This window comes from Microtus oregoni, unplaced genomic scaffold (genome assembly GCF_018167655.1).
Source record: "Microtus oregoni isolate MIOR12 unplaced genomic scaffold, Mior012 000047F_ref0000412, whole genome shotgun sequence".
NCBI lineage: Eukaryota > Metazoa > Chordata > Mammalia > Rodentia > Cricetidae > Microtus > Microtus oregoni.
The window spans coordinates 16750289-16776419 of NW_024543221.1; the positions used below are offsets into that span (position 1 = coordinate 16750289).

Consider the following 26131-nt stretch of genomic DNA (forward strand, 5'->3'; position numbering starts at 1 on the left):
TTGGTGAAACCCATCTGTGATGGTTTGAAGGACAAAGGCCTCATAGACTCCTCATATATTTGCATAATGGTCCCCAGTTGGTGGAGCTGTTTGGAAGGATTAAGAGCTGTGCCCGTGTTGGAGGAGCTGTGTCACAGGGCAGGCTATGGGCTTCAGAAGTTCCCCTCCCTTCTCAGTGTTTCTCTTTACCTCATGCTATGGATCAAGCTCTTAGCTCCAGCACCAGCCTGGCACCCTGCTGCCATGCTCCCCATCCTGATGGTCACGAATGGTAACCCTCTGAAACTATAGGCTTCAAATAAACGTTTTCTCCTGTAATTTTCCTTGGTCATGGTGACTTATCACAGCAACAGAAAAGTAACTGAGACAGAAGTTGGTACCGGGAGTGGGTGCTATGATAGACCTGATCATCGTGGTTTTTGGAAGAATATGAAAGACTTTGGGATTTTGAATTAAAAAAATGATTGAATGCTGTTAGCAGGGGCTTAATGGGACATCCTACTAGAAGCCTGGAAGACAACAGATTTAAGAGAAATGTGAGCTCTGGAGGCTTCAGCTACTGTCATTCTTATCTTGGAAAAGAATGTGCTGCCTTATTTGCCCCTGTCATAAGAATGTGTATGCGTGAGTCAAAACTGAAGCATTTGAACTAATTTGTTGGCAGGGGTGATTTCAAGACAGCCTGGTATTGATTCTGTTGCATGTTTTTTTAGAAATCACTCTTATGCAGGTCCACAATGAAAAAGAGCAAGCAGGGCAAAAAGAACATACAAGATGTACAGTTTTAAGGGAAAAGAACCAGGAAGTTCAATGTTGGAGCCAAGGCTCATGTTTGAGATGAGAAGATTAAAGAAAGTCCCAGTGTGAAATGGGATTAAGAGAATGGTGCCCTCAGGGAAATATCCCACCAAACCAAGTTTCCAATTTGTTGAAAGAAATGCCTGAGGAATTTTCTGCAACCAAAAAAATACTAACAAATTAAAGTTTATACAAATGTAATTCAAGGAGGGGGTTAGCCTCTATTCCAAGCAGTCAGCCCAAGTTGGTAGCATTGGTCATGTGGTTCTGGTGTCAATAAGGATACAGGAAAGGGATTATGGAATCTTCCTCTGTGGTTGGGAAAAGCATCTGAGGCTGGGCATGTGGCAGAGGAGCCCCTGAGTGGAGGTCCTGAGAGGCCATTGCATGAAGCTGTGAAAACAAAGCGTGGATTGTGTTAGAGGTGCCAGAGTACTGGGGTATCTGCCAAGTAGAGCTGCAGATATGGGGTGGAGCTCGCTCACAAGAGAGAAGAGTATTGTAGTCACCAAATTTGGAAGGGTGGGAACATTTAAGCCCTTTAATATTGGACAGAGAGCTACAGGACTGGAGTTTGCCCTGCTGCATAATGGTCTTGTTTCAGTCCAGTAGTTTCTCACTAAGTTTCCTTTCCTCCTTTTTGGAAATGGTAATGTGTATTCTGTGTCATTGTATGTTGGAAGTATGTAATGTGCTTTTACAGGGGATTACAACTAAGAGATTGCCTTGAGGCTGGGTGGTGGTGGCACATGCACTTGGGAGGTAGAGGCAGGCAGATCTCTGTGAGTTTGAGGCCAGCCTAGTCTACAAGAGCTAGTTCTGGGACAGGCTCCAAAGCTATATAGACATAGAAACCCTGTCTCAAAAAACCAGAGAGAGAGAGAGAGAGAGAGAGAGAGAGAGAGAGAGAGAGGAGAGAAATTGCTTTGAGTCTCAAAAGAAGAGACTTTGGACTTCTAAATTTTATTGAGACAGAAAAAAAAATGTGGACTTTTGAAGTTTGACTGAATGTATTTTGTATTATGATATGGCCACAGGTGTCTGGGGGGTAGGGAGTGGAATGTGGTGGTTTGAATGAGAATGGGCCCATAGGCTCGTATATTTGCATACTTGGTCCCCAGCCAGCAGAACTGCTCAGAAAGGGTTAGGAGCAGCAGACTTGCAGAGTTCAAAAGCCTAAGAACCTGTAAGTGCTACCTTATATGAACAACTTTGTAGACCTGATGAAAGATCTTCCAAGGGTCAGCATCACCGTTGTAAGAGGCACATCGTTTCTCCCTTTGTCAGAAAGAGTTGGGAAATAGAGGCAATGAGAGAGTGAGGTCAGAACACCCTTGCTATTGGCTTGGAGAATGGAGAAAGGGAGCATGAGCCAAGAAAGCACGAGGGGATCTTTAGAAGACAGAAAAGAAAACACAAAGCAAGGTCCTTTCTTGCCATTTCCAGACGGAATCTATTCCTGGCTGACAATTTGGGACTAATGTTCTTCAAACTTACAAGGTAAGAAATTTTATGTTTTTCATAACTTGTTAAGGCAGGAATAGGAAAACAATATATAACTCTTTACTATCCAATTTAAAAGACATTGAATAAAGCAATAAATCTAAACATTTGTTAACAAATGTCTAATATATACAGAGAAATTTGTATGATAATAACAGCAAAAATGGAGAAGGGAAATTGATGGGGCACACACTAAGCAAATTTTACATACTACTAAAATTAGGTTGGTGCTCACATGAATTAGATTATTTTAAATTAAGATGTTAATTATCATTCCCAGAAAACTCACTAAGAAAATAACTTGAAAGACAGAGTAGTAGAAAGGTAAATAAGGCAGCATATTAGAAAATACCTAACACAAAACAAATCTGCAATGAAAAAGAAGAGAGACAAGGAGTAAGACAGAAAACAAACGGTAAGATGGCACTTTAGTCAATAGTAACCACACTGAATGTAGATGGACTAAACATCCCAATCCCAAGTCAAGGACTGGCGGAATATATTTCAAACAATGGGTCACAAAAACATTACATCTATTAGAGCTCTTTTTTAGATTTAAGGGCACAGTAAAAAGTGATTGAAAAAAAGAAAAATCATGCAAGCATAAACAAAAAGAGAATTAGAATGGCTATACTAGAATCAGCCTAAATATATACTAAGAAATGATAAAAATGTCACCCAGTGATGTAACCTCCAAATGAAAGCAACAATTGACGTAACTGCTAAAACAAAGTCAATTCTACAGTAACAGGTGAAGTCAACAATGCTCCCTTTTTTCTTTCAGAAAGAGCAATGGAGCATGAGAAGACTCAAGCACTGTGCAGCAACAGAGCCTCACAGTTATCTGCAGACACTGGAGAGACTTCTTTTCAAGAGCGTATGGAATGATTTCTGTGGGCAAATGAGGAAACACAATTGCTTAGGCCAAAAAATAAGTCTCAAATTTTCTAAGATGATTAAATTAGAAATCATTAACAGAAGGAAACTTGAGAAATTCACAAATATGTACATTAGCTGGCACATTTGTAAATAACTATAATGGTTCAAAGGTGAAATAAAAAATAAATTAGTATTTTGAGACAAATGAAAATGAAAACAAAACATGTCATATGAGATGCAGCAAAAGTTAGTTCAAAGAGGCTATAGCCACATGTGCCCTTATTAAGAAAGTTCACTCTCAAATCATCAAATTCTCTAACGACATAAAACACAGCTCAGAAAATGAAGACACCACGGCCACAGTAGTAAGACAGGAATCTAAACAGAGAGAGGAGCAACAGGAAAAACCCAACAAAATAAACATTTTGATTATTTGAAAAGGCCAAGAAAACTGACAAACATCTAACTGGAGTGACCAAGAAAATAAGAGACAAAATTGCAATTTCCAAAATCAACTATGAAAACAGGGCCATTATTATGAACCTCTAGAAGTAAAATGGCTAGTGAGGGAGGGACTACTACTTGAAATTCAATAAATTAGACAACTTAAATTGCAAAAATTCTTATAAGTACATAAGCTTTTGAAATGACTTAAAAGGGAATGGAAATACCTGAATACATAAGAAAACTGAATTACTAATCACACCAGAGGAAACTCAGACTTCCCAAGAAGTAAATCCCTGTTCTAGATGACTTCACAGATAGCTCTATCTATTGCAGAGCAAAGGTATTTCCTGCAAAGAAATGTTCAAATCATAAGACTGCTGCAGCTGGTGTGGACATGCTTGAAAATTAGGTCTTTGGAGACTACATATGTCTCAGAAGGAGGTGAGCATTGGAAAAGTTGGGCCCCGGTCCAATGCTAGCACTCTTGTTGGAAGAGAAAATGGTCACTAAGATACACAGGGAGGGCGCCATGTGAAGACACGTGACACAGCCCTTGCGAGCTGACTTCTGAGAGAACCAGCACTTGCCAGCCCCAATTTCAAACCTTCTACAAAGGAAAAGTCTGTTGCTGTGAGCTGCCTGCATTTTGGTCTTTTGTGACTGCTGCACTAATACATCAGCAAACACTTAAAAACTTCAACAAAACAAAACAAAACACGAGAGGAGAAACCATTTTCTAGTTCACTCTTGAGAGTAAAATACCAGAACATAGCAAAGGCAAAAGAAGAAAAGCATACTAAACACTTGTATCTTTTATGAGTACCATAAAAGAATCCTTAAAATACTAGCAAGCTGTCACAACAAAATAGGATTTATTCAGGAATGTTAGGTGGAGCTAACAGAAAACAGCAATAGGCTAGGAGATGGCTCAGTTGGTAAAGAACACGCCTTGCAAATGTCATGATCTCATTTTGAACACCAAAAACCCACATAAAAAGCTGCTGCCTATGCCAGTGATAGTAAGCTGAGGGGCAGAAATAGGCAAATCCCTGGTTGCTTGAGATCCAGCTAGCCTGGCCTATAGAGCAAACTTTCAAACAAACAGTGTGTAACACTTGTGTGCCAACACCGGTTGTCCACATGCTCACCATACACGCGTGCACACACACACGTGCACTCCTCCATACAAACATTTAGCAGATATAATACAACCACCAGAACAGAACAAAGGGCAAAGTTTCTATCTCAATAGATACAGTAAATCAGGAACTAAAGGGAGCTTCCTCAACTAGTAAGAGCATGTATGAAAACGTCACAGCTAATATTCTTAGTCTTAAGAGAGTGAATGCTTTCCCTCTGAGATATGTTCACTGCACTAGACAAGGCACTGGATAAGAAAAGAAGGCAGTAGGTTGAAGAAAATATAGAGTCTGGCAATTGTTAAAAGAATATGGAAAACATTATTTTATTCAAGACTATCTCAAAAGGAGAGTATAAGAAACATTATATTGATAAACTCAGGTGCTGTTTAATCTTGTTCAAAGGGGACTCTAGGGGTGAAGAGGCTTTCCCTTGTTCTTCCCTTGTCTCCTTCAGAACAAGCCAGGAGGAGCAAGCCAATAAACAGAGTTCTTCCACGGCCTTCTCCTCTGTTTCTGCCTTCAGCTTCTTGCTGTCAGATCCTGCCCTGACTTCCCGTCATTATGGACTGTTACATGGAAGTGTAAGATAAACCCTTTCCTACCCAAGTTGCTCTTGGTCATGGTTTTTTATCACAACAATAGAAACCCTAATAAAGACAGCCACAAAAGAGACTATTTGAAAATTGCTTCTGATTCAAATTTTGTTATATAAGTTACTGACAAATAAAATGGCAAAATAGGATTTATACATTTATTAAAACACGAATAAAGAAGGTTATTTCTGAGAACCCTAATGAAGTTTTACAGGGAATCCTCCAGCTCCCTCAATTATTTCATGAGATGTAATCTTAAACCTGTCTTCATAGAGCACTAAAAGAAGTTGCAAAGAAATGAAAAGCAACTACCTACAGAAACCTTTTAGCTCATGAAGCACTGCTCTGGAAAAATCTGTTACTATTATCTTCTCACTTCCTGTCATTTCACAGTGTAAGCTCCAGGATAGCTGAGTGGGAAGATGCTATGAACACATCCTTGAACAGAGGTAATAGGCCACTTGGTACATTTTCCCAAGCATCTGTTCCTAAATGATCAATGAAATTGGAGATATTAGTCAGTTTCTAAAGATTTCGATCTCATGTTGCTATGTGACAATGATCTTTTATCCTGTCACTTGTATTATTTTTAATAAAATGCTGATTGGCCAGTAGCCAGGCAGGAAGTATAGGTGGGGTGACCAGGCAGGAAGTAGAGGCGGGGCAACGAGAATTCTGAAAAGAGAGAAGTTTTGGTCTGCAGTCGTGACCCAGCAGCAGAGGAAGCAAGATGTGACTGCCTTGCCAAAAAAGGTACCAAGCCACGTGGCTAACTCAAACAAGAATTAGGGGCTAATGTAAGTTATAAGAATTAGTAAATAAGAAACCTGAACTAATTGGCCAATCAGTTCATAACTAATGTAGACCTCTGTGTGATTCTTTGGGACTTAATGGCTGCAGGACTGGGTGGGACAGAAACCTCAGTCAACAGAAGGCGCCCAACAACATCATGTCTTTGGTGACATAATCTGTTTAAATAAAACAAATCAAAAGGAAACTTAACCTACCTAACACTGGATAATTCTCATTGTCACAACAATATCAACCCCTCTTAACATGTTTTCATTTTTCTCTTCCCAAAATATTCTCAATTTCTAACAAAGGCCATTTTCTTAATATTTAAAGTAAATCTAAACTGTAAAAATTTGAAATTTGATAAAAGTAATGAAACAGTTAATTTTTTAATACATATAACCACTTTCCATTCACACCCATCTCAAAATATTCAAGACTGAATTTCATTACAAGTATTTTAGGTAAAATTATTTTTAGTAAAGGTGATTTTTAATAGTTTAATTGGTTGCAATTTGAGTAGGTAATTCTGGAAAGATCCTTTACTCCATTAGTGAATCTTTAGAGTTTTCTCAATGATGTCATTTGTTTCATGTTAAATATTATGATCAGATATAACCAATGTTTTAGAACTTGGCAATGACACACTGTAGTTTTGGATACTCAGGAAATAACAGTGAAAAACCACGAAAGGAGAAAGGGCAGATTCTGTGGCACAAGATCAAACCATAGCTTTCCAGGATTTAGACTCATGGTGTTAGACAGACAGGCACTCAGGTCCTGACACAATGGGTGTGATGTCCGACTGTACTTATTTTCAACAGATTTAAATAAACACTACACCATTCCATTAGCTGGTGTCTTCTGGGCTCCCAAGTATTGTTCTTTCTAGTGCTGGTATCTTAAATTCACCTTCCCAGTGCCCTCCTGATATGACTGGAAGGTGACCCCAGCTCCTGAGCCTGAATTACTATCATTGTCTCTGTAACCGCAATGTCTGGTTCTTCACAAGGCGCGAAGCATAGTGAAACAAGGAGTTCAAGACTGCAGGGTAGGGAGGGTGAGCAGCAGGAGAAAGTAACACTGTGATGACATCTTAATTATTTCTGAAGAAAAGCCTGCTCTTTGGGTCTCCCTTACATTTACGGCATTCCTTGCTGAGTGTTCATTAAACTGAATTTTGAAGAGATGTAAACAGTCATTCCATACAACCTCTGCTCTTCAGGAGGCTGAAGGATATTCCTAAAAGTGAAAGATACCTTCTCATCTTTTCTATAATTTCACTCAAGTGTTTATAAAATATGTTCATGATCTTGAACTTTAGGGATTCTAAGAAATTTTTTAACTGTGAAAAACAAATTGCTTGAGAGAAAAGACACTAAAGTTGATTCATACACTAAAGTTGTTTCCATTAACATTTCTTGATAACTCAAATCCCTTTAGGCAAAATTTAGTATTAGATACAATGACAATACACAATATGCTGAAGACAGACTGTCAGGGCAAGTGCTGCATATACCACTCTGGGTAAACTGAGGCCACAGCAGCCATCTCAGAGAGTGAGTAAGCTAGTATATACACATTTAAAGTTGTATCCAGCATATATAAAGAAAATTAACCTTCTCAGCCTTTTTCTGCTACTATAATTTTCAGAAGTGGTATTTAAGAAAAAAAAAATCTACTACAACCAAAACCTAGTTTTGGTTGACAGTGTTTTAAGTTTAGCATGAACTGTCTAAGATACTCTGAACTGTGAAACATGTCAGAAAGGGCTTAGTGAAGGAAACCTGTTTGAGTATTTAAAAAGATACATGTCACGAAGAAACCAGGAGCTTACAAGCATGGCTGGAAAAGTGGAGGGCTTAACACTGGATGGGTCCTGCAAGAATGGTCCCTGAACATGCAGGGACAGAGCCATGCTGCTCTGCTTCCCCAGCAGGTGCTGCAATGAGATAAACATGCTAGGTCCATCATCAGCCCTGTGGCTACCACTGGAGCTCCATGCCAACGGCTAGCACATGGGTGTGGGGGGAGACAACGGCTAGCTCGTGGGTGGGGAGAGAGAAAACCGCTAGCACACGGGGACAGGGGGAGACACAGGTCATGGACAACTGCTAGCATGCATGGCGGGGGATGGGGGCACAGCTCTCCTTAGACTTGCTGGAGCAGGGAGAATGCCAACTATACACAAACACATTTAGCTGCAGAATCTGATTAGCATCTAGAACTCTAGGGAATCTCAGACATGTGCCTCCTCCTAAGTGTAGGAAACAGACTGAAAGAGCTAGGATGAGTGGCTCGGTGCCAAGCAATCCAATGTGACTATAACGTTGGGAGGGCCAAGGTTATATTTGCCTACTTTGCCATCTGCAAAATAGGTGTAAATGCTTTGAATAGGCAATGTCCTTCATAGGCTTTGTATTAGAGGCTTTGGGCAAGTAACTGGATCGTGAGGACTCTGATCTAATGAACGGATCAATTCCTTGATGGATATTTAAGATGGCTTTACTGGGAGGAGATAACAAAGAAGGCAGGGTCTGTTGGAAGATGTAGGTCACTGGAGGTGAGCAAGGGAAAGACCTTCCCTGACATGTTTCCTCTGTATGCTGGCAGCCATGAGGTGAACAACCTCTGCAACACGCTCTTGCTTCATGCCCCAGGCCCACACACTGCACTCAGATGACTCTGGGCTGAGATACCTGAAATTACTACTCAAAGGAAGTTCTTCAGTTGCCACCACAGCACAACTGGAACTGACCCAACCAAGAGTCATGCTGAGGACATAGGAAACACCTAATAGAGAAATAAGTGTCTCTTGCAATCTTGAAGCCTGGTTTTGGTATGGGAAGTTGGATACCCTTCTATCCCTCATTTGTTTTGCTACCTGGGATCTTTTAGGATATTTTTTAAACCTATAAGCCCTAGTAGTAAATCTCCCTTCTAAGATATCTTTGATCTCATAAGTATAAAAATGAAGAGAGTATGTATGTACACTGATAAATCATGATACTATCATTTCAATGACAAGTAAAGAAAGAAGAAATGTCACTGTTTAGCTGTCATAGTCTTTCTTGCTTTGGCCAACCTGTCTGATTTGCATCAAGACTTTTCACTTTGTTAATCATCTAAGTTTCCTGACAGTCACACAAGCTGGGATAACATGCCAGAGCTGGGTTACTCAGGAAAGGCTTGGTTATGAAACCTAATATTTAAATTAAGAATTAAAAGAGGATGTCTCAAGAGAGTAAATTTTCATGTTATAAAAGTCTAAATCTATTTAAAAACTCCTGATGAGCAAGCAGCATGGAACATCAACTTACAGATGGCACGGATCCTTTAAAGTGAAGGGGACAGACTACAGAAGTATGAACACACAGTTTTTCTACACATTAGATATCTGATTATATGATGTCAGGTAGTTATACACTAGAATAAAACCCAAATTCTGGACTAAGAAAGAAAATAATTATTACATTTGTAACAGTTAGCAATACCAGAAAAAATAAGTATAATAAATCTGCATAAAAATGTTAGAATTGAGTTAGAACTAAGTAGGGATGCTTTTTAATCACAGGACAGCGATTCCTAGTTACAGTAACTACAAGGGTACCACACGCACACTGTTTGTCACCTTCAGCACCATCACAACCGTGCACAGTGCCCAGAATGGATGGCACTCCTGCCCTGACTGCTCACACGGAGGTCAGGGTGACCAACCTTTCCATCGAGGAAGCTGCAGACTGTGTGACTGTTCATTTCCTCCAAGAGATCCATCTATGGGATAAAGACATGGGAGGACTTGCAGGAACATGTTCATGTCCAGTGCCAGAAATTTAAATCTTCTTGAAACAAACAAGAAATGTAAAGACCAATTTATTATCTACATTATCTTATGAACACAACTATTCTTTACCTGGAATAGAATTAAATATAACTTCTCAGCAGGCATTTTCCTAGATTATGACAAGTCCCTATGCAGTCTACAGCTTGGAGAAGACAGAGCGTGAACATCTGCTAAGATTCCCTTTGTCATGGGCTACATTCAGTACTTCTCTGACTCATGTTGTATTACAAAACAAACATCAAATGTAAATCTAGACCTCAATGCCTTGCTCTGAACACAAAGAAGCCTGGTTAAGTATTACAGAGTGTCTGAAAAGGAGGTGGACTTCTTCAGAAAGTTGTAAAGGTCTGGAAGAACTAGATAGCAGGACATGTCCACTGAAAACCAGGACAGTGCAAACACGTACCATCTACCCCATCCAGTTCAGTGGATAAAGGTGCTTGTCACCAAGGCTGACGCCCTGGGTTTGGTCCCCAGCACCCACATGGAGAAAGGAGAGAAGCCGTCCTCAGACTCCCACACATGCACTGTGGCACGTACACACCCACCTCATCTACACGCACTTACGTACAAATACACACAATTAAATGCACAATGTAGTAAAGTTTATCCCATTTCTGATCTTACCTAACTTCTTCCATAGCGTTAGCAGAATCAGAATATCAGAGACACACAGTCTGTAGGTCACTGGTCTAAACCCTTTAATTTTAGTCACCAGAAACTTGATGCTCAAACTCCTTTAGGAAGCTTACATAGCTAGTTGAGAGGGAACTCAAATCTTTCAACTTTCAACACATTGCCCACAGGTACAGTCAAGGAGGCACACGCAAGCTACAGCCACATTTCAATGCTGTGTTAATTTTTTCAGTAGCAAAAACCATCACAGAGTTCTTAAAAAGTCATCTTTGTGTTCTGACTCAACAAGTTCCTGGAAAACTATCTATGAAACTAAATACTATGTGAATTATGTTACTATCTATGAAATAAACTGAAATCTTTAAACATATTTTAAAAGTAATCTGTAAATCTGGGTGGACTAAAACTTCCTTGGTGAAAAGTTAATATTATTGCAATAATAACAATAAATAATCACTAAAAAGTTACCAAAACAAATGACTAAATATGGAAGTAATCTTTTTTTCCACAAATGTACCTCATAAACATGTCTTACAGAATTAAAGAGAAGCTCTCTCAAGTAAACCACAATAGCAAGAATTCTCCATTCAGCTTATTTTAAAAGTTAAGCAAAGAGATCACTTATTCTATGGAACATACATCAAATACATGAGTAATATCAATACTATGTTTTTACATTCAACACAACAGTGTTATAAATTGGCCTAAAAACATGTGCTGAGTTGTAAGATTTTGAAAAAATGGAAAGGGCAAAGCAAGGCTAAAGAGCAATTAAAGCAGCTACTAAATGACGGGCACACTGGCACCTAGGGAGAATTTCTACAGCAGAAGGCAGACACCTCTCTGTAGATGTAAGCAGTATGTGTTAGAAGCTACTTACCTAGCACCTTCTCCTTCTTGTGAGTGGCCCATAACTCACTGTACTGCCTGGCCAAAAATATTACATATTACAGAATCCATGACTACAGAGCAATACACACAATGTAGGAGCCATTTAGTCTGAGCAAAGACAAAACTGTTCTATTGTTTATGGCAAAGAATACAATTAATATAGAACTGGGAACAGATGACGTCATCAAAGCAATACAAACACATTTTTTTGACACTGGTCTTTCTCTTCTAATTTAACTCAGTTATTGTGTAAGAACCTATTTTCTGTAGAAAACTGCTACTCATCTATAGTAGATAGTGAAAAATTTTAAAAACTGGATTAATAATAGCAGAATATTTCATGTTTCTAAAAATGTATACCCCCTAAAAGATTGTCTGCATATTCCTTCATTTCTTCTTATAAATCACTCTCATTTTAAAAGGCATTTACACAGTGGAATACAACTCAACTGTAATGGAAAATAAAAAGATTGAATATGCAGGCTGTTGGTAGAAGTCCCACACTCCAGTAGATGGCCCCACATCCTTACACATATGGACAACACTAACTGGACTTAGTGGGTTAATAAAAAAAAAAAGACATGCATTTGGGATAGGGATATGTTGAGGGAGACATAGGAGGAATTATGGTCATTTGGGAAAATATGATCATATTTTATTGTATACATGTATGAAATTCTCAAAAATAAAAATGTCTTAAAAGGTATGTCCCCAAAATTGCTTATTCTAAAAATTTTAAATGATGTGTTAATTCTATCAATAAAACCGAAATCCACAAGACATATTACATCTACCATCATCTTTTCCTTATAAAGACCCTGCAGGACCTGGTTGAAGCAGCCTGGCTGCATGGTGTACGGAAGCTGGCAGGTTCAGATCCTTCCTGGTACGATGCAATGGGACAGAGCTGAGGCTCTAGGCTCACATGGTCAAAGCTTAGAAATAACTGTGAAACACCAGACATCCAACTTAAAACTTAAACCTATTCTAAAGTCTTCACATTTACATTATAAAATGCTTCTTCTCCAAAATAACACAGAAAGGAATAAATATAAGTCATAATTTACACTTACCCAAGTCACAGATTTTCTCATACAGAAATAACTATGTGACATAATGCACCTCCCTGGTTTAAATAAACAATGTAGTCATTACTTTCCTGTAATCTGGAATGCCTTGTGGGAATTTTGCTAAAAATATATAGAGAGATAAATAGTGTGTGATTTAAAAAAAAATTTAAAAGCTTGAGGTCATAATTTTTCACTGAGAAATACTTCAGTCTTTTCTCAAAAGGGATGAAAAATATAATAAGGACTTGTTCTTTGGCTAGACAGTTCCTCCTGTGCCATCTAGTTTACCTGAAAAAAAGGGTAACTTCTCTAGTGAGTCTGGACAATGCACCATCAACCATGTAGTGCAGGCAACAGGAACAAACGCCAAGGCCTGCATGAGAGCTTGGGACAGATAAAGAGCACGAGGTAAACTGACAGCAAACAGAAGGGCGTAGACAGATGTGTGGGAGCAGTGGGCTGGTCACAGACGTCTCCTGCTGCTTGTGTTACATGCCATACACAGAAACTGCATTGGGGTCATTGGATGATACTCACAGAAGGGTTGTAGGAAGGCTCCAGTATCACCGGTAACGACATTTTCCCTTGAAGATTCAACTTTGTTAAATAAAAAATCTTTTCCCCCACAATCTTTTCTTTCTTCATACGATGAACACCGTACAGTCTAAACCTAACTGCATAGTTTCCGATCATCTCTGATTCAACGTGGTTAAATTTGAATGTTTCTGTGAAGACAGGGCATGGTCCTCTCTGGATGCTGGTTTTGGCTCTCTGTTTCTTTATAGGTAGAAGAACAAGATGCACCTGCCACGAGTTGCCACCTGTCCTGTTATACGTTGGAATGTCTGTGACAGCTGTCACCGTCACCAGAAGCTTCTGTCTTTGTGAGTCATAGTCAAAGGTCACATCCAGTGTGCCGTATTTAGCTTCTGGCTCTGGAGCAAAAGGCTTAGGAAGCTGTGAGGAGGATCCTTGGGCTGACATGTCCTAAGAAAATCAAATTTAAATGTTTTTAGTTTTTAACCCTAATACTTAATCCAGACGTAAATAAATGCCAAGTTCTTGTAGAGAACAATATTCAACAGTTTTCATTGCTACCATGTTGAAAGCTCAAGCGTCACTCAGCTACAGGCCAACGTCACCCACAGGCAGTGTGATTTAAGTGGTGAAGACCACACAAAGAAGACAACTTTTGAGTGCACTATTTACTACCACAGTTTTGATGTATATTTGTATAAACTAGAGTTCAATGTGCATATCAGTGCCATGTCTTTGCTCCTGATGGAGGAGCCCGCAAAGAAGAGCAAAGTTCTATGCTACAGAAAGATGTGGCTCCACTCCCAATAGAATGGGAAACCTGGCTAGAGATGCACAGGGCTCAGGACACTGGTGTCCAGACAGTCACTCTCCACATCAAGGCCATGCTTATCACAGTTTCCAACCAGAATCCAAAACAGCTGTATTTTTCTCTACGTTAATCGCCAAAGACATGGGAAAATACACATTTCAAAAACTGGAGAAAGGCTAAATCTGCACATGTTACTATGGTATGGTCAGAAACAGAGACCATTCTACCATCGACTGTCTAACTGCTCGCGAGATCTCATCTAGTGACTGACAAAGCTGGAACCAGGTTTTTGACCTTTGAGCCACACACTTTGACCTTCAAATATTGAATAAGACCTTGGATTCATAGCTACTGTAGCATCAAACAATGCTGACCAAGATCTTCCTTCTCCTATTAGCTCAAATGATGCCCGACCCAGAAGGTTCTCTTGGATGTGCTTACGGCACAACTAGGGCAGATGGAGGCACACAGAGCTCCTATGAGAAATATCTATCTTAACCTTGCAATGGAAATGCTTGCTTTTCATTATCTTTCTACAAGCAGGCATACAGATAGTGTGTGGAATCAGTTTGAACCAAAAGAATAAGGACAGGGCTTTAGGGAATGGTAGGTTCACATAAAAAGCTGGTCCTGAATAAAGCCATTGTGCAAAATCTTCCTTATCTGGTTGAGTGAAAGAGAAACAAGCTCCTGAGTTTTTCAGTCAGCTTAGCACTGTGTGCTAAGCCCTCTGTTAGCTTGGGATAGAAGACTCTTCTTTAAGCAGAAAACATCAAAAAGACAGGAGCCGCTGATACTTTAAGTATACAAAGTCCTTGGTATCACATGTGGAAAACAGGAAGAACTTTTGTAGAAGACATTCCTTAAATTGATTGCTTATTGTGCATGCTGCATGTATTTGAAATACGTTAATGTGTTTGTGTGTGCTGCCTGGGTTTGACGCATGCACTCCAGTACACACTCACACACAGATGCCAGAGGAGGGTGTCAGAGGCCTGCTCCACCATCCTCAGAGCCCAGAGACTGTTACTGTGTGACTAAGCTGGCTGGTCAGCAAGCTCAGTCAGCTTCCTTTCTCTGTCCTTAGCAATGTGGTTGTAGACACAGGTTGCCATGTACAGCTTTAAGTGGGTGCTAGAAATACAAACCCATTTCATAATTGTTAATTATAGATTACCTGATGTGGGATTCCCCTCTGTATGCTGTGAACATGTTTTAATGCCATTGGTTAATAAAGAAGCTGCTTTTGGCCAATGGTTTAACAAAGTAAAGCCAGGTGGAAAATGCGAACAGAGATGTAGAGAGAGATAGTAGGCAGAGTCAAGGAGAGACCATGCAGCCACCAAAGCAGACAGATACCCTGGAACCTAAACGGTAAACCACAAGCCTCGTGGTAATACACATTATAATAGGAATGGATTAAGATGTAAGAGCTAGCTAGGAATATGCTTAAGCTATTGGCCAAACAGTAGTGTAATTAATATAGTTTCTGTGTGGTTATTTTGGGTCTGGGCAGCCAGGAAACAAACAAGCAGATTCTGCCTACAATTACCAATGTCTCTTTGGTATTTCAACTTAATGTTTTAAAAATAATTATCATGGTAACAAGGGTTTTCAGAAAATAAACACTTTATGAGGTCCTAAATTTCTGGGTTTTACTTCTGACATTCTAACAGTCCTTAGAAATACAGGTGAAATCTTACATACCAATGCTACTATTCACATTCCTAAAACAAGCACTAAGAGAAAAAAATCTTTCCCTATCAGGGTGCTGGGTGTCATTATTTGCAGAAAGTCTTCAATAGAGCTAGCTGATGAACCTGTTACATGGATCCTCTGATGCAGGATAGATATTACAAGGATGTAAAATAAACTTAAAAAAATACAAATTTTATAGTGGCCTAGGCTATCCAATATTCCACATCTAAACATTTATGTAGTATTTACTAGATGTACTGTATGAATGTATTCGGGGGTGCTATAAAACATTCCACATCTAAACACTCATGTAATGTGTACTTGATGTACTATATGAATGTATTTGTGTGCTATAAAAGGCACAAGCATGGGAGAAACTGCATAGTGTTATCACAGCAAGTACACAGCTTCTGAAATACACACAGCAGTGGTTACGCACAGATAAGCAAGCAGCTTGAGAGATGTGCAGAAAGAATTCCTAAGGTAGCAACCTAGAAGATAAGCCAGCAATCCATGGACTACAAAGAAAGCATGATGGAGCAAGTGGATACGAGGCTCACCAAGAGATGGAAAGTCCATGCCTTGCCATGTTGACTGTGAGCCAAGGGTTTTTATCACCCACAGGTTCTACTTACGAAATACAGGGAAAAACCTGTTTCTCAGGTAGCAAGTTTCTCTAATTGGCAAGTTCCAGGGGTAAACAGGTATATTTTCCCTTTATTTATCCCATAAACAAGAGCTTGCTGCCAGTTGTGGGTGCCTCTTTTCAAATCTCAGTGCTGGTACCTGCTATCGAGTGATAAACAGACCTGCAGACACTGAGAAGGATACATAGGCCGTACGGGCCGGTGTGGGCTCGCCACCTATCTGCTCTGACATCCTGTGGCAAGTTGTGTTGATCTACTCTACCTTCATTTGCTTAATGTCTGCTTTGCATCTGAAGAGGAGGAAGATATACACACATACACTTAAGCATTTGGTTGCATTTGAACATGTTACTTTGGTTAAGGTTTCTGGGACAGTTTGCCTTGTAGTATTTCCAGATGGCAATATCATAACAAAGAACCCTCAAACAACAACCCACTCAACAAGAATGTAAAGAGTAAGGTAGCTGCTACTAACTCCTTTTCTGCACATGCAGGGACCTGGGGGAACAGAGCTGCCTGCTTCTCTCTGAAGCTAGCAGTTTTTACTTCCTGAAGCAGTGACTATGAACAATGAATAAGCTGTCTAGATGTCAGATAGATACTATTGTGGTCACTGTTATAATCCAGGGTCACTGCTAAGTCAGTGGCTACCTATATAGTTTGCAAAACATAAAGTTCTCAAATATGTTTATGTGATAGCACACAGGAAAGTGGTAGAATCATGACACATTAAAACTTAAAGTCCCAACTCAGCAGTTCCTTCTAGGTCAGATACTACATGATAATACTAAAGCTACCGGAAAGCAGTGATAGTACTTTTAAATTATAGGAGAAAACCCCAAACTGAACAAATTGTGTCTATAGTTTAATCACACTGTGCATTAGAAAACTACCTACATTATTTAGACAGCACAGACCATGTCAGAGGGATAATGCTGATGGGGCGAAAGCTGAAGGACCTTGCAACGTAAAACTTGTGAAAGAAAGCAGCTCCTACAGATAATTGCTGCATGTGAGGCTTGGGATAACTTAGTCTTCATCCTAAGAATGAATGAGACAAATTCTTTATGGATTACAAAAAGACTTCGAAACTACAATTATTTTATCACCATTTTCTCATTTTTTCACTCCAGAAAAGTAACAAACAAAAGCAGTCAGCCACACTAAATTTAGGAAATTGTAAAATTTCACCCGTAAAGCTAACCAGCATTTATTCTTCTCATCTCTATGAAATAAAAATACAGTAAGATTAATTTGAAAGGCTTATAAAACACTGAATAAAATTTTAATAAAAGAACAAAAATAGCAAATTAAAACAAAATAAAATGATAATAAAAAGCACAAAATATAAGCAAAAAGGTAAATCGTTCCAGAACATTCTATGTAAAATATTTAAGACACAACAACCATGCCTACTTCCGTCTCTGCTATGGGAAAGTTTGGGATATGTAGGCTGCGGCAGCCTCATTGAGTGTGTCAGGTGAAGGCTTGACAGTGGAGTGAGAAGCTACGAGGCTGAGAGAAAGCGCAGGCCCTTAATCTCCAGAGCACGCTCCCTGGACGCTGCAGGATGCTTCTGCTTACTTCAGGACTGAGGACTGCGGTGCTGTCGCTAGGGACATCATCTTCATAGCCTTTATTGTGAAAGCTCTCTGCCTCATGCCCTGTGCTTCCTTCGCTGGGGCACTTGTTGAAAGAGCAGCGTGGGCTGTTGCTGCAGCGGGAAATCTCACACTTGCCATCCCCGATCTCCGAGGGTGTGCATGAGAGGTGAGGCGAACCGCTGTCATCTTGGTAAGGTGGTGGCTGCAGCTCATCCAATGGAGGTGTCCTTCTCATTCTCTGAATGCAGTTTCCTACCAAGGACAAGAGTGTGGTCACTGTTTCCAGTCACTGGCAGTATACAAGAATGGTAAATAACCTTAAACAGTAAAGCAAAGGCTCAACAGCACAGCTGTGAAGATCCTCAACGACTTTTCTCTTTCCTCGGACCAGGCACAGCAATAACATCATTTTCCTCTCACCCATAGGATCAGGAACATTAAAGCCATTCACTGTTATAAACCACACAGACAAAAATGACCCAAACTGTCTGTTTACTCGATCCTCTCTCCAGACATTTCCAATGCCATGTGTACGTCACCAATTTCCTTGTAATTGGTAACCTGTCAAGAGGCCATACAAGTATGGTGGGTAAAACATAAGAACTCTGTTACTTTCTCAGTTATGGGGATGAATTCCAGTCAACATTCAGCTTAGCATTTTTCCACATCTAATTGGTTTTAGAGACTAAAGAAGCCATGTTCAGTCCCTGCTTGCCATCTCTGAGTCTACCTGAGTGCCCAGCTTTTCCTGGCCCACAGGAAGTATCGCTTCCAGCAATGATGTGAAGCCACATCTCCACCTTCTATTAAATTATCTTTTAAAACTTTTGCTTCAATAATCTGTCTCATCCTGCAATGGAGAGTAAACATATCTATAAATGGTTGGGATGAAGGAGGGATAAGGGATTCACATATAATATAAAATTTTTAAAAACCTAATAAACTTTGTTTTAAAAATATAGCAACTTTTCATTTTCTTTTTAAGAAATTAAACACTTCTAACTCTTATCTATCTTCTAATAATGGTTATTGAACACTCCACACTTCATTAAGTCTAGATGCTCTGGTGCATGCATACACTGTCATCATACACATAGACCAGGAGGGAGGTCATAAAACTGTATGGACTGTAGACATGTTGGCTCTGCTTACAATTTAAGTAGACAAGACTACATAGATAGATCCAGAATTAGGTGTTGAATAGTAAAGTTAAACAATGCTCCTACAAAAGAAACTCTGAAAAAGGTAGTTTAAGATAAAATTACTGTAGGGGTCAGTTAAAAAACTCAATACAGCTCTTTCTTAAATTTTACATAAAAATTAAAGGCCTCATTTTAAAAAAACCAAAGCTCTCATTCAAAAGAAAAATATTAATTCCTTAATTATAAATTTACATAGTTGATCAAAGGCCCTAACTTTAAATAAAACATTTTACCTTCTGAGTCTAGTACAAACTTTAAAAAGTTATCAAAATGATGCACCTGAAGCTATGCAAGAGGACGTATTAATAACTGAGACAAGACAACTCTGCCATCACAGAGTCCACACATGGAGCCCTGTCCTCCCAGCAGTCCCTGCCAGTGGGCACAAGGGCAGGGTTTAGCCTGGATGCCAGGAATGCTTTGGCTTTCCTGATAAAAACGGGGACACCCAATTGGCATCTCTGTCCTTCCTTCTACTTGAGGTTCAGTGGCCACCTTGAGACTGAGAAGTCACAAGCATGAGAATAAAATCTGAAGACAGAGAAAGAAAAACAAAAAACAAAGCAAGCAATAACAGCACCCCCCCCAAAACAAACAAACAAACCCCAAAGCACATAATAAAAAAGAAGCACAGAAAAGTCGGGGTATCAGAAATTTGCCCCCAAATTGATGACCAAGGAAGACAAAACACGAAGGTAAACACGATAGCTTCATTTTCTGTAGATAGCTACAAATGCAGCCTCAGCTGTCAGTTTAACTCATTAAACGACACTTTCCTCTCCTCATTCTTGTACTTCATCTATCAATTGATTAAATTATATAATACCTTTATAGCCGCTGACATATAGTAAATCAAGAATTCCCCAGGTTTAAGTGCAATTTTAGAATATGTGTGGCAACTTCAAGAAAATAAAACAAAAAAATAAATAAAAGGGATAGAAACTGAAAATAGAAAAGATAAAATGATAAACAGAAAAATAAATTTAAAAACACGTATAGATCAGAAAACTTTAACAAATGAAAATATAATTCATTAAAAAATAGAAATAAAATTGATAAATTATTAGAACAGACTAGTTAGAAAAACTGGAAATGTAAGTTATTAGTGTCAGGACTTCAACTCCTACAGGCATTCACACATGCAGGACAAAGTGTGTACTGCACTGACAGATGACGGGAAGGAGAAGACTGGGGAGGGTGTGCAGAGAGTGGAGCACACAAGGCTGCTTGGCTGAGAAAGCCCTGATCGAGGTGCTGAAGCGCAGAGGAGCAACATTCATCTGCATGGTGAATGATGAGCGTCCACTGGAGTCCATGTTGAGGGTTGTCTACAAAGGGGAAATAAAATAAACAGAGGCATGGAGCCAGAGGAGAAAGCCTGTGTACAGCCTGACGATCAAGAGCAAAACTCCCAGGTTAATGTAGCCAGCTCTTTTATGTAAGATAAAGGAGTTAGAATATGGAAAGGGGAAGGCTAGAGGTGACTCTTATGAGCTGAATAATAATTAGGGAGAAACGCATATATATCATCCCAGCTAGTTTTATGTTGACTTGACATAAGCTAGAGTCATTTGGGAGGAGAAAGTTTCAACGGAGAAAAACACCCCAATTAGACTGGTCTGTGGGCAAGCCTTTGTGCATTTTCTTGATGGAGTACTGATGTGGGAGAGGACAGCTCATAGCAAGCTTCTGTTGGTGGTCTTGGGTGCTATAAGAAAGCAGGCTGAGCAGGCCAGGAGGTAGAACTCCTCAATGACCTCCGCATCAGCTCCTGTGTCCAGGCTCCTGCCTGGCTTGAGTTTCTGTCATGACTTCCCTGGATGATAGAGGACATCATCCAGCTGTAAGATGAAATAAACCCTTTCCTCCCCAAGCTGCTCTTGGTCATGGTACTTTATCACAACAATAGAAACCCTAATTAAGACATGTACTCAGTTAACACAGTATATGCTTACATACACAGCCATGCAACAAACATTTTAAGGTTTTCCACTGAGATATGAGAAAGTCACTGTCCAGCAGCAGTGAACCCAGTGCCTACATCTTGGCTTTTACCTCCGAACGCAGGAATGACACAAGGTACCTGCTTCACTAATTCTACTCAACAGTGCACTGGAGGGCCTTCCTAGTCAATGCAGTAAGGCAGGTTAAAGAAGCTAGAAAATAATTGTAAATAAATAAAACTGTCAGCTCTTTCAGGTAACTATCATGACACAAAACAAACAAACAAAAAAAAAACAAGAGAAAAGCAGGGATAGAGAGGATTTGTTACAGTAAGTAAATTCAACAAGGCCTCAGTGTAAGAGGTCAGTAAGGAAAAAGGCAACTGAATTTCTACATACATGCAAAGGAAAATTGGAAAGTAAAATTGTAAAGCAATCCCACACTTAATAACACCAGAAAACATCAAACATTTAAAAACAAACCTAAGGAATTGTATTGGTGTTATTTTTCCAATCATTGAGTTTATAACTAGAATGTGTTCTTTCAACAACGGGTGGACTCCAAACTTCAAATTTTTTAGCAGCGGCTAACCTGAGTTAGGAGGAGTTAGTTACAAACAGGCAAAGCTTCATTTCTTCAGCAAGGCATCCCAAAAGAGAACAGAAACTTGAGAATTACATGTTTAGTAAATGCTTTCACTAGTTTTGCCACCGCAAGAAGTAATAGATTTGAAAAGCATGGCAAAAAATTAAAATAAAAAGAAAGAAGAGCCATGGCGGATTATCATAAACTTAATTAGATGATCTCAACTACAGTTGCCACTCCAGATGGAAGCTCCTTCTTGAGAAAATTGAGACATCCTGGCATTTGATACGCTGTACTAGCTAGCAAGTGCTTTTCCTTCACAACAACACAAAGATAACAAAAATTAACAGGTTGTTCCACTTGGCAAGACCAGCTACACCTCTACTGTCCCGCTTCAATTAGAATATTCTTTCTCCATGCATCCTCCACTCCACAGAGATTCTGAATGTGTGAACACCTCGCACTCATCATGTAGATGACAGCAAAACATTAGATAGGAGAAGCAGAAGAGCCACAGATGGAGTACATTAATGTCTGTGCTTGGCAGAACTCAGCACCAAATTTTATGAAACAATGTCCTTGCCAGTAAAGCCTACAAGGTCAGAGAGATGCAGTGGAGTATTTCTCCGGCAGCCAGAGAGGATTTACTGAACCTCATCTGTCCCTGTCTTTCAGAGGACAACCAAGCATCCTGCTAGCCTCTGTTTTGAAAGTGGAGTAATACACATTTGAACATACCACTATGGCACAATCATAAAGGAAACTAGAAGGTCGCTAGCTTTGAATAGAGCCCAAAGCAGGATAAATCTGTTGAGACGCTAGAGGGGAGAGTGGAGTAAGTCTATATTTGACCCTTGCAACCTAGACAACCAATACGCGTGGTACAGCAAGTATCACTGGGAGAATCCTGAATACGCGTGGTACAGCAAGTATCACTGGGAGAATCCTGAATACGCGTGGTACAGCAAGTATCACTGGGAGAATCCTGAATACGCGTGGTACAGCAAGTATCACTGGGAGGATCCTGAATACGTGTGGTACAGCAAGTATCACTGGGAGAATCCTGAATACGCGTGGTACAGCAAGTATCACTGGGAGAATCCTGAATACGCGTGGTACAGCAAGTATCACTGGGAGAATCCTGAATACGCGTGGTACAGCAAGTATCACTGGGAGAATCCTGTTGCAGAACCGCAGTAAAAGCTATTAGTTTAAAATCACCTTTTCACCGTTTGCACCTTTGAATGAATTTTACTGGAATACAGTTTGGATTATTTTTATACTCTGTCTTAAAACTCTTATTCCTTGGTCAGTTTTCTTGATGGTCTGAAAAAATTCCTGACTCAGATCATCCTTCATACATAAAAAAGCTAATAACCAGACATGGCGGCACATAACTTTAATCTCAGCACTCAGGAGGCAGAGGCAGGTGGATCTCCCTGAATTTGAGGTAAGCCTGGTGTACATAGTGAGTTCCAGGCCAGTCAGGGATACACGGTGAGAATGTCTTGAAAAGAAGAAAGGAGAAGGGAGGGAGGTGTAATGGTCTGTCCTGTCCCTTTAAGAGACAAGCCCCGCCCACTCCCTCTCCCATCTGCCCAGGCAAGTGGATCATCCTTCCATTTCCAGCCTGAGCTTCTTCTTTTACTATCTTTCTCCCAAAGAGGTAGCTTCTCCTCTCCTCTCCCCCATCTCTGTTTCTCTTTCTCTCTGCCTCTCTCTCCTTGTCCCCCTTCTCCCTCCTTCTTCCCTTTCCCCTCCATAACCCACTAAATAAATATCCAATCTCACTATGCATGGCATGCCTATCTGTCTTTGTCTCTCACTCACCAGGGCTCCTCATGGGATGGGCTGATCCACCGAGGTCTCTCACCTGCTGTGTGGTTCCCTGCCTGATTCTGCTGCCCCTCATGGCCCACTGCTGTCCCTCAGGGAACTGCACCATTTTATTTTTACCATTACATTGGTGCTCGTGACCTGGCCTGGCTCTCTCCATGTTCCCTTCCACTCACAGGCAGGCCAGCTGAGGACACATGAAACCCTGGGCATGGGAACAGGGTTTCTTTATAACAGCCCTGTGTTCTATCTGCTTGAACACTGACCTCTACACACACCAGCAGCTTTGATGGTGAGTTTTCCCCTTCCAATCAGCTTAACTGAACTGCTCCTAACCAGAGCCTTCAGAGCTACAGTTGAGCCCTTTGCTGACATTCATCTCTGGTTGCTTCCCATAGCTAAAGACGTGACCAGACAACCCAGGATTGGTCCTCCAGCGCTAGCACTGCACATGCTGAGCAGTGCATTTGTTTTGGGGCCCGGGGTCCCTCAGATTTCTATTTCTCTTTTCTTTAGAACCACTCATAAGTGGTCCCTGCTGTGAGAGACAACCTGGAGCAGCCTCCAAGCCTCTCTGGCTCTGAGTCACATGGACTGGGGCCCGTCAAGCTTCATCAACACCCTACCTACAGAGAAAAGATGTTTTCCTATAGGTCTTGTGGTGTTGTTCACTGTTTTCATGGGTTTTCACGTTTTTAGAAATGGAATATAAAACTCAAACTATCAGCCACCCACCTGGGAACACTCTGCTGGTGGCCTGTGGCTCTGCTCTTCCTCACACTATCTCTGCCACTGCTTCCGCTCAGATCCGCGAGGCAGCTGTTTTCAACTCCAGCCTTTGCTCCCTGCTGCAGCTTGTGGCGTGGCAGCTAGGCAACAGGGTGCATCATGCCTCCAGGTCTCTCTGTTATTATATTTAAAACTTCTGCAGCTCAAAAAATGTGGCTTCTTCATAAAATACATGACCGCTGCCATTTTGACTGAGGCCAGGTGACCTCACTGCCATCTTAACTGATGGCCAGGTCAGGTGACCAAGTCCCACCATCTTTACTGAGATATGTCCTGCCTGGTCCCCTGGCTTACTTATGTTTTTGTTTCGAAATTCCCTGGTGTTGACTCTGTTACATGTGTGTTTTGCGCAGTGGTATGCCTTTGGTAGGGCCTACCAAGAACATCCACTTTACCTAATTTCTGCTCACTCTGTGTGTGTATGTGTGTGTACACAAACATGTAACTTAAATGCACCTATGTTTACTGTTAAATGTTATAATTGTCTGTTCACTGTATCTCATTCCAGACTACAGTAAGTCTCATGTTTTAAACTGGTATGTCTTGTAAGTCTCTTACAAAAATACATATATTTAATTCAACCCTGTTTTAAAATATATTAAATTGTTCTCTACTATTGTCAGTTCTGCCATTAAACTTCTATTGCAAGCAGCATTTACTTTTTTTTTATTGAGAAAAGGAAAAAAACGAGGTTCCGCCTCCTCTCAGCCTCCCATTTCCCTCCCCCTCCTCCCACCCTTCTCCCCCTCCCTCTCCAGTCCAAAGAGCAGTCAGGGTTCCCTGCCCTGTGGAAAGTCCAAGGTCCTCCCCGCTCCATCCATATCTAGGAAGGTGAACATCCAAACTGGCTAGGCTCCCACAAAGCCAGAACATAAAGTAGGATCAAAACCCCGTGCCATTGTCCCTGGCTTCTCATCAGCCCTCACTGTTCGCCATGCTCAGAGAGTCCGGTTTTATCCCATGCTTTTTCAGTCACAGTCCAGCTGGCCTTGGTGAGCTCCCAATAGATCAGCCCCTCTGTCTCAGTGGGTGGGTGCACCCCTCGTGGTCCTGACTTCCTTGTTCATGTTCTCCCTCCTTCTGCTCCTCATTGGGACCTTTCAAAACAACTTTGAGATATCATCTTACACCTGTCAGAATGGCTAAAATCAAAAACTCCAATGATAGCCTTTGCTGGAAAGGCTGTGGAGGAAGGGGTACCCTCATCCATTGCTGGTGGGAATGCAATCTTGTGCAACCACTTTGGAAATCAGTGTTTCGGTTTCTCAGGAAATTCAGGATCAACCTACCCCTAGACCCAGGAATACCACTCTTGGGAATATACCCAAGAGATGCCCTATCATATGACAAGAGCATTTGTTCAACTATGTTCATAGCAGTATTATTTGTAATAGCCAGAACCTGGAAACAACCTAGATGCCCTTCAATGGAAGAATGGATGAAGAAAGTATGGAATATATACACATTAGAGTACTATGCTGCGGTAAAAAACAATGACTCCTCGAATTTTGCATGCAAATGGATAGAAATAGAAAACATTATACTGAGTGAGGTAACCCAGACCCAAAAAGATGAACATGGGATGTACTCACTCATAATTGGTTTCTAGCCATAAATAAGGGTCACGGAGTCTACAATTGGTGAACCTAAAGAAGCTAAATAAGAAGGTGAACCCAAGGAAAAACATATAGTTATCCTCTTGGCTATGGGAAGTAGACAAAATTGCCGGGCAAAAAATTGGGAACTGGGGGGTGGGGTGGGATGGGGGTAAGGGAAGAAGGGGAGAGAAAAGAGAGAAGGGGAGGATGGGGGGAACTTGGGGAAAAAGGAGGATTGGGATAAAGGAAGGTTAGATAGGGGAGCACGGAAGCACAATTCTTAGT

The 26131-nt window shown here is 40.5% G+C and overlaps 1 protein-coding gene across 4 annotated transcripts in view; it reads right to left on the reverse strand.

Moving 5' to 3' along the window:
* Positions 1–26131, reverse strand: part of Syt14 (synaptotagmin 14) — a 203117-nt gene that overhangs the window by 40505 nt on the left and 136481 nt on the right. For all 4 annotated transcript variants that reach the window (XM_041635409.1, XM_041635406.1, XM_041635407.1 and 1 more), the window contains 2 exons: positions 17873–18144; positions 13133–13582 (listed from right to left, as the gene is read on the reverse strand). In XM_041635409.1, coding sequence (XP_041491343.1) covers positions 13133–13582; positions 17873–18144 — 722 coding nt within the window. The remainder of the gene's footprint in view (positions 1–13132; positions 13583–17872; positions 18145–26131) is intronic.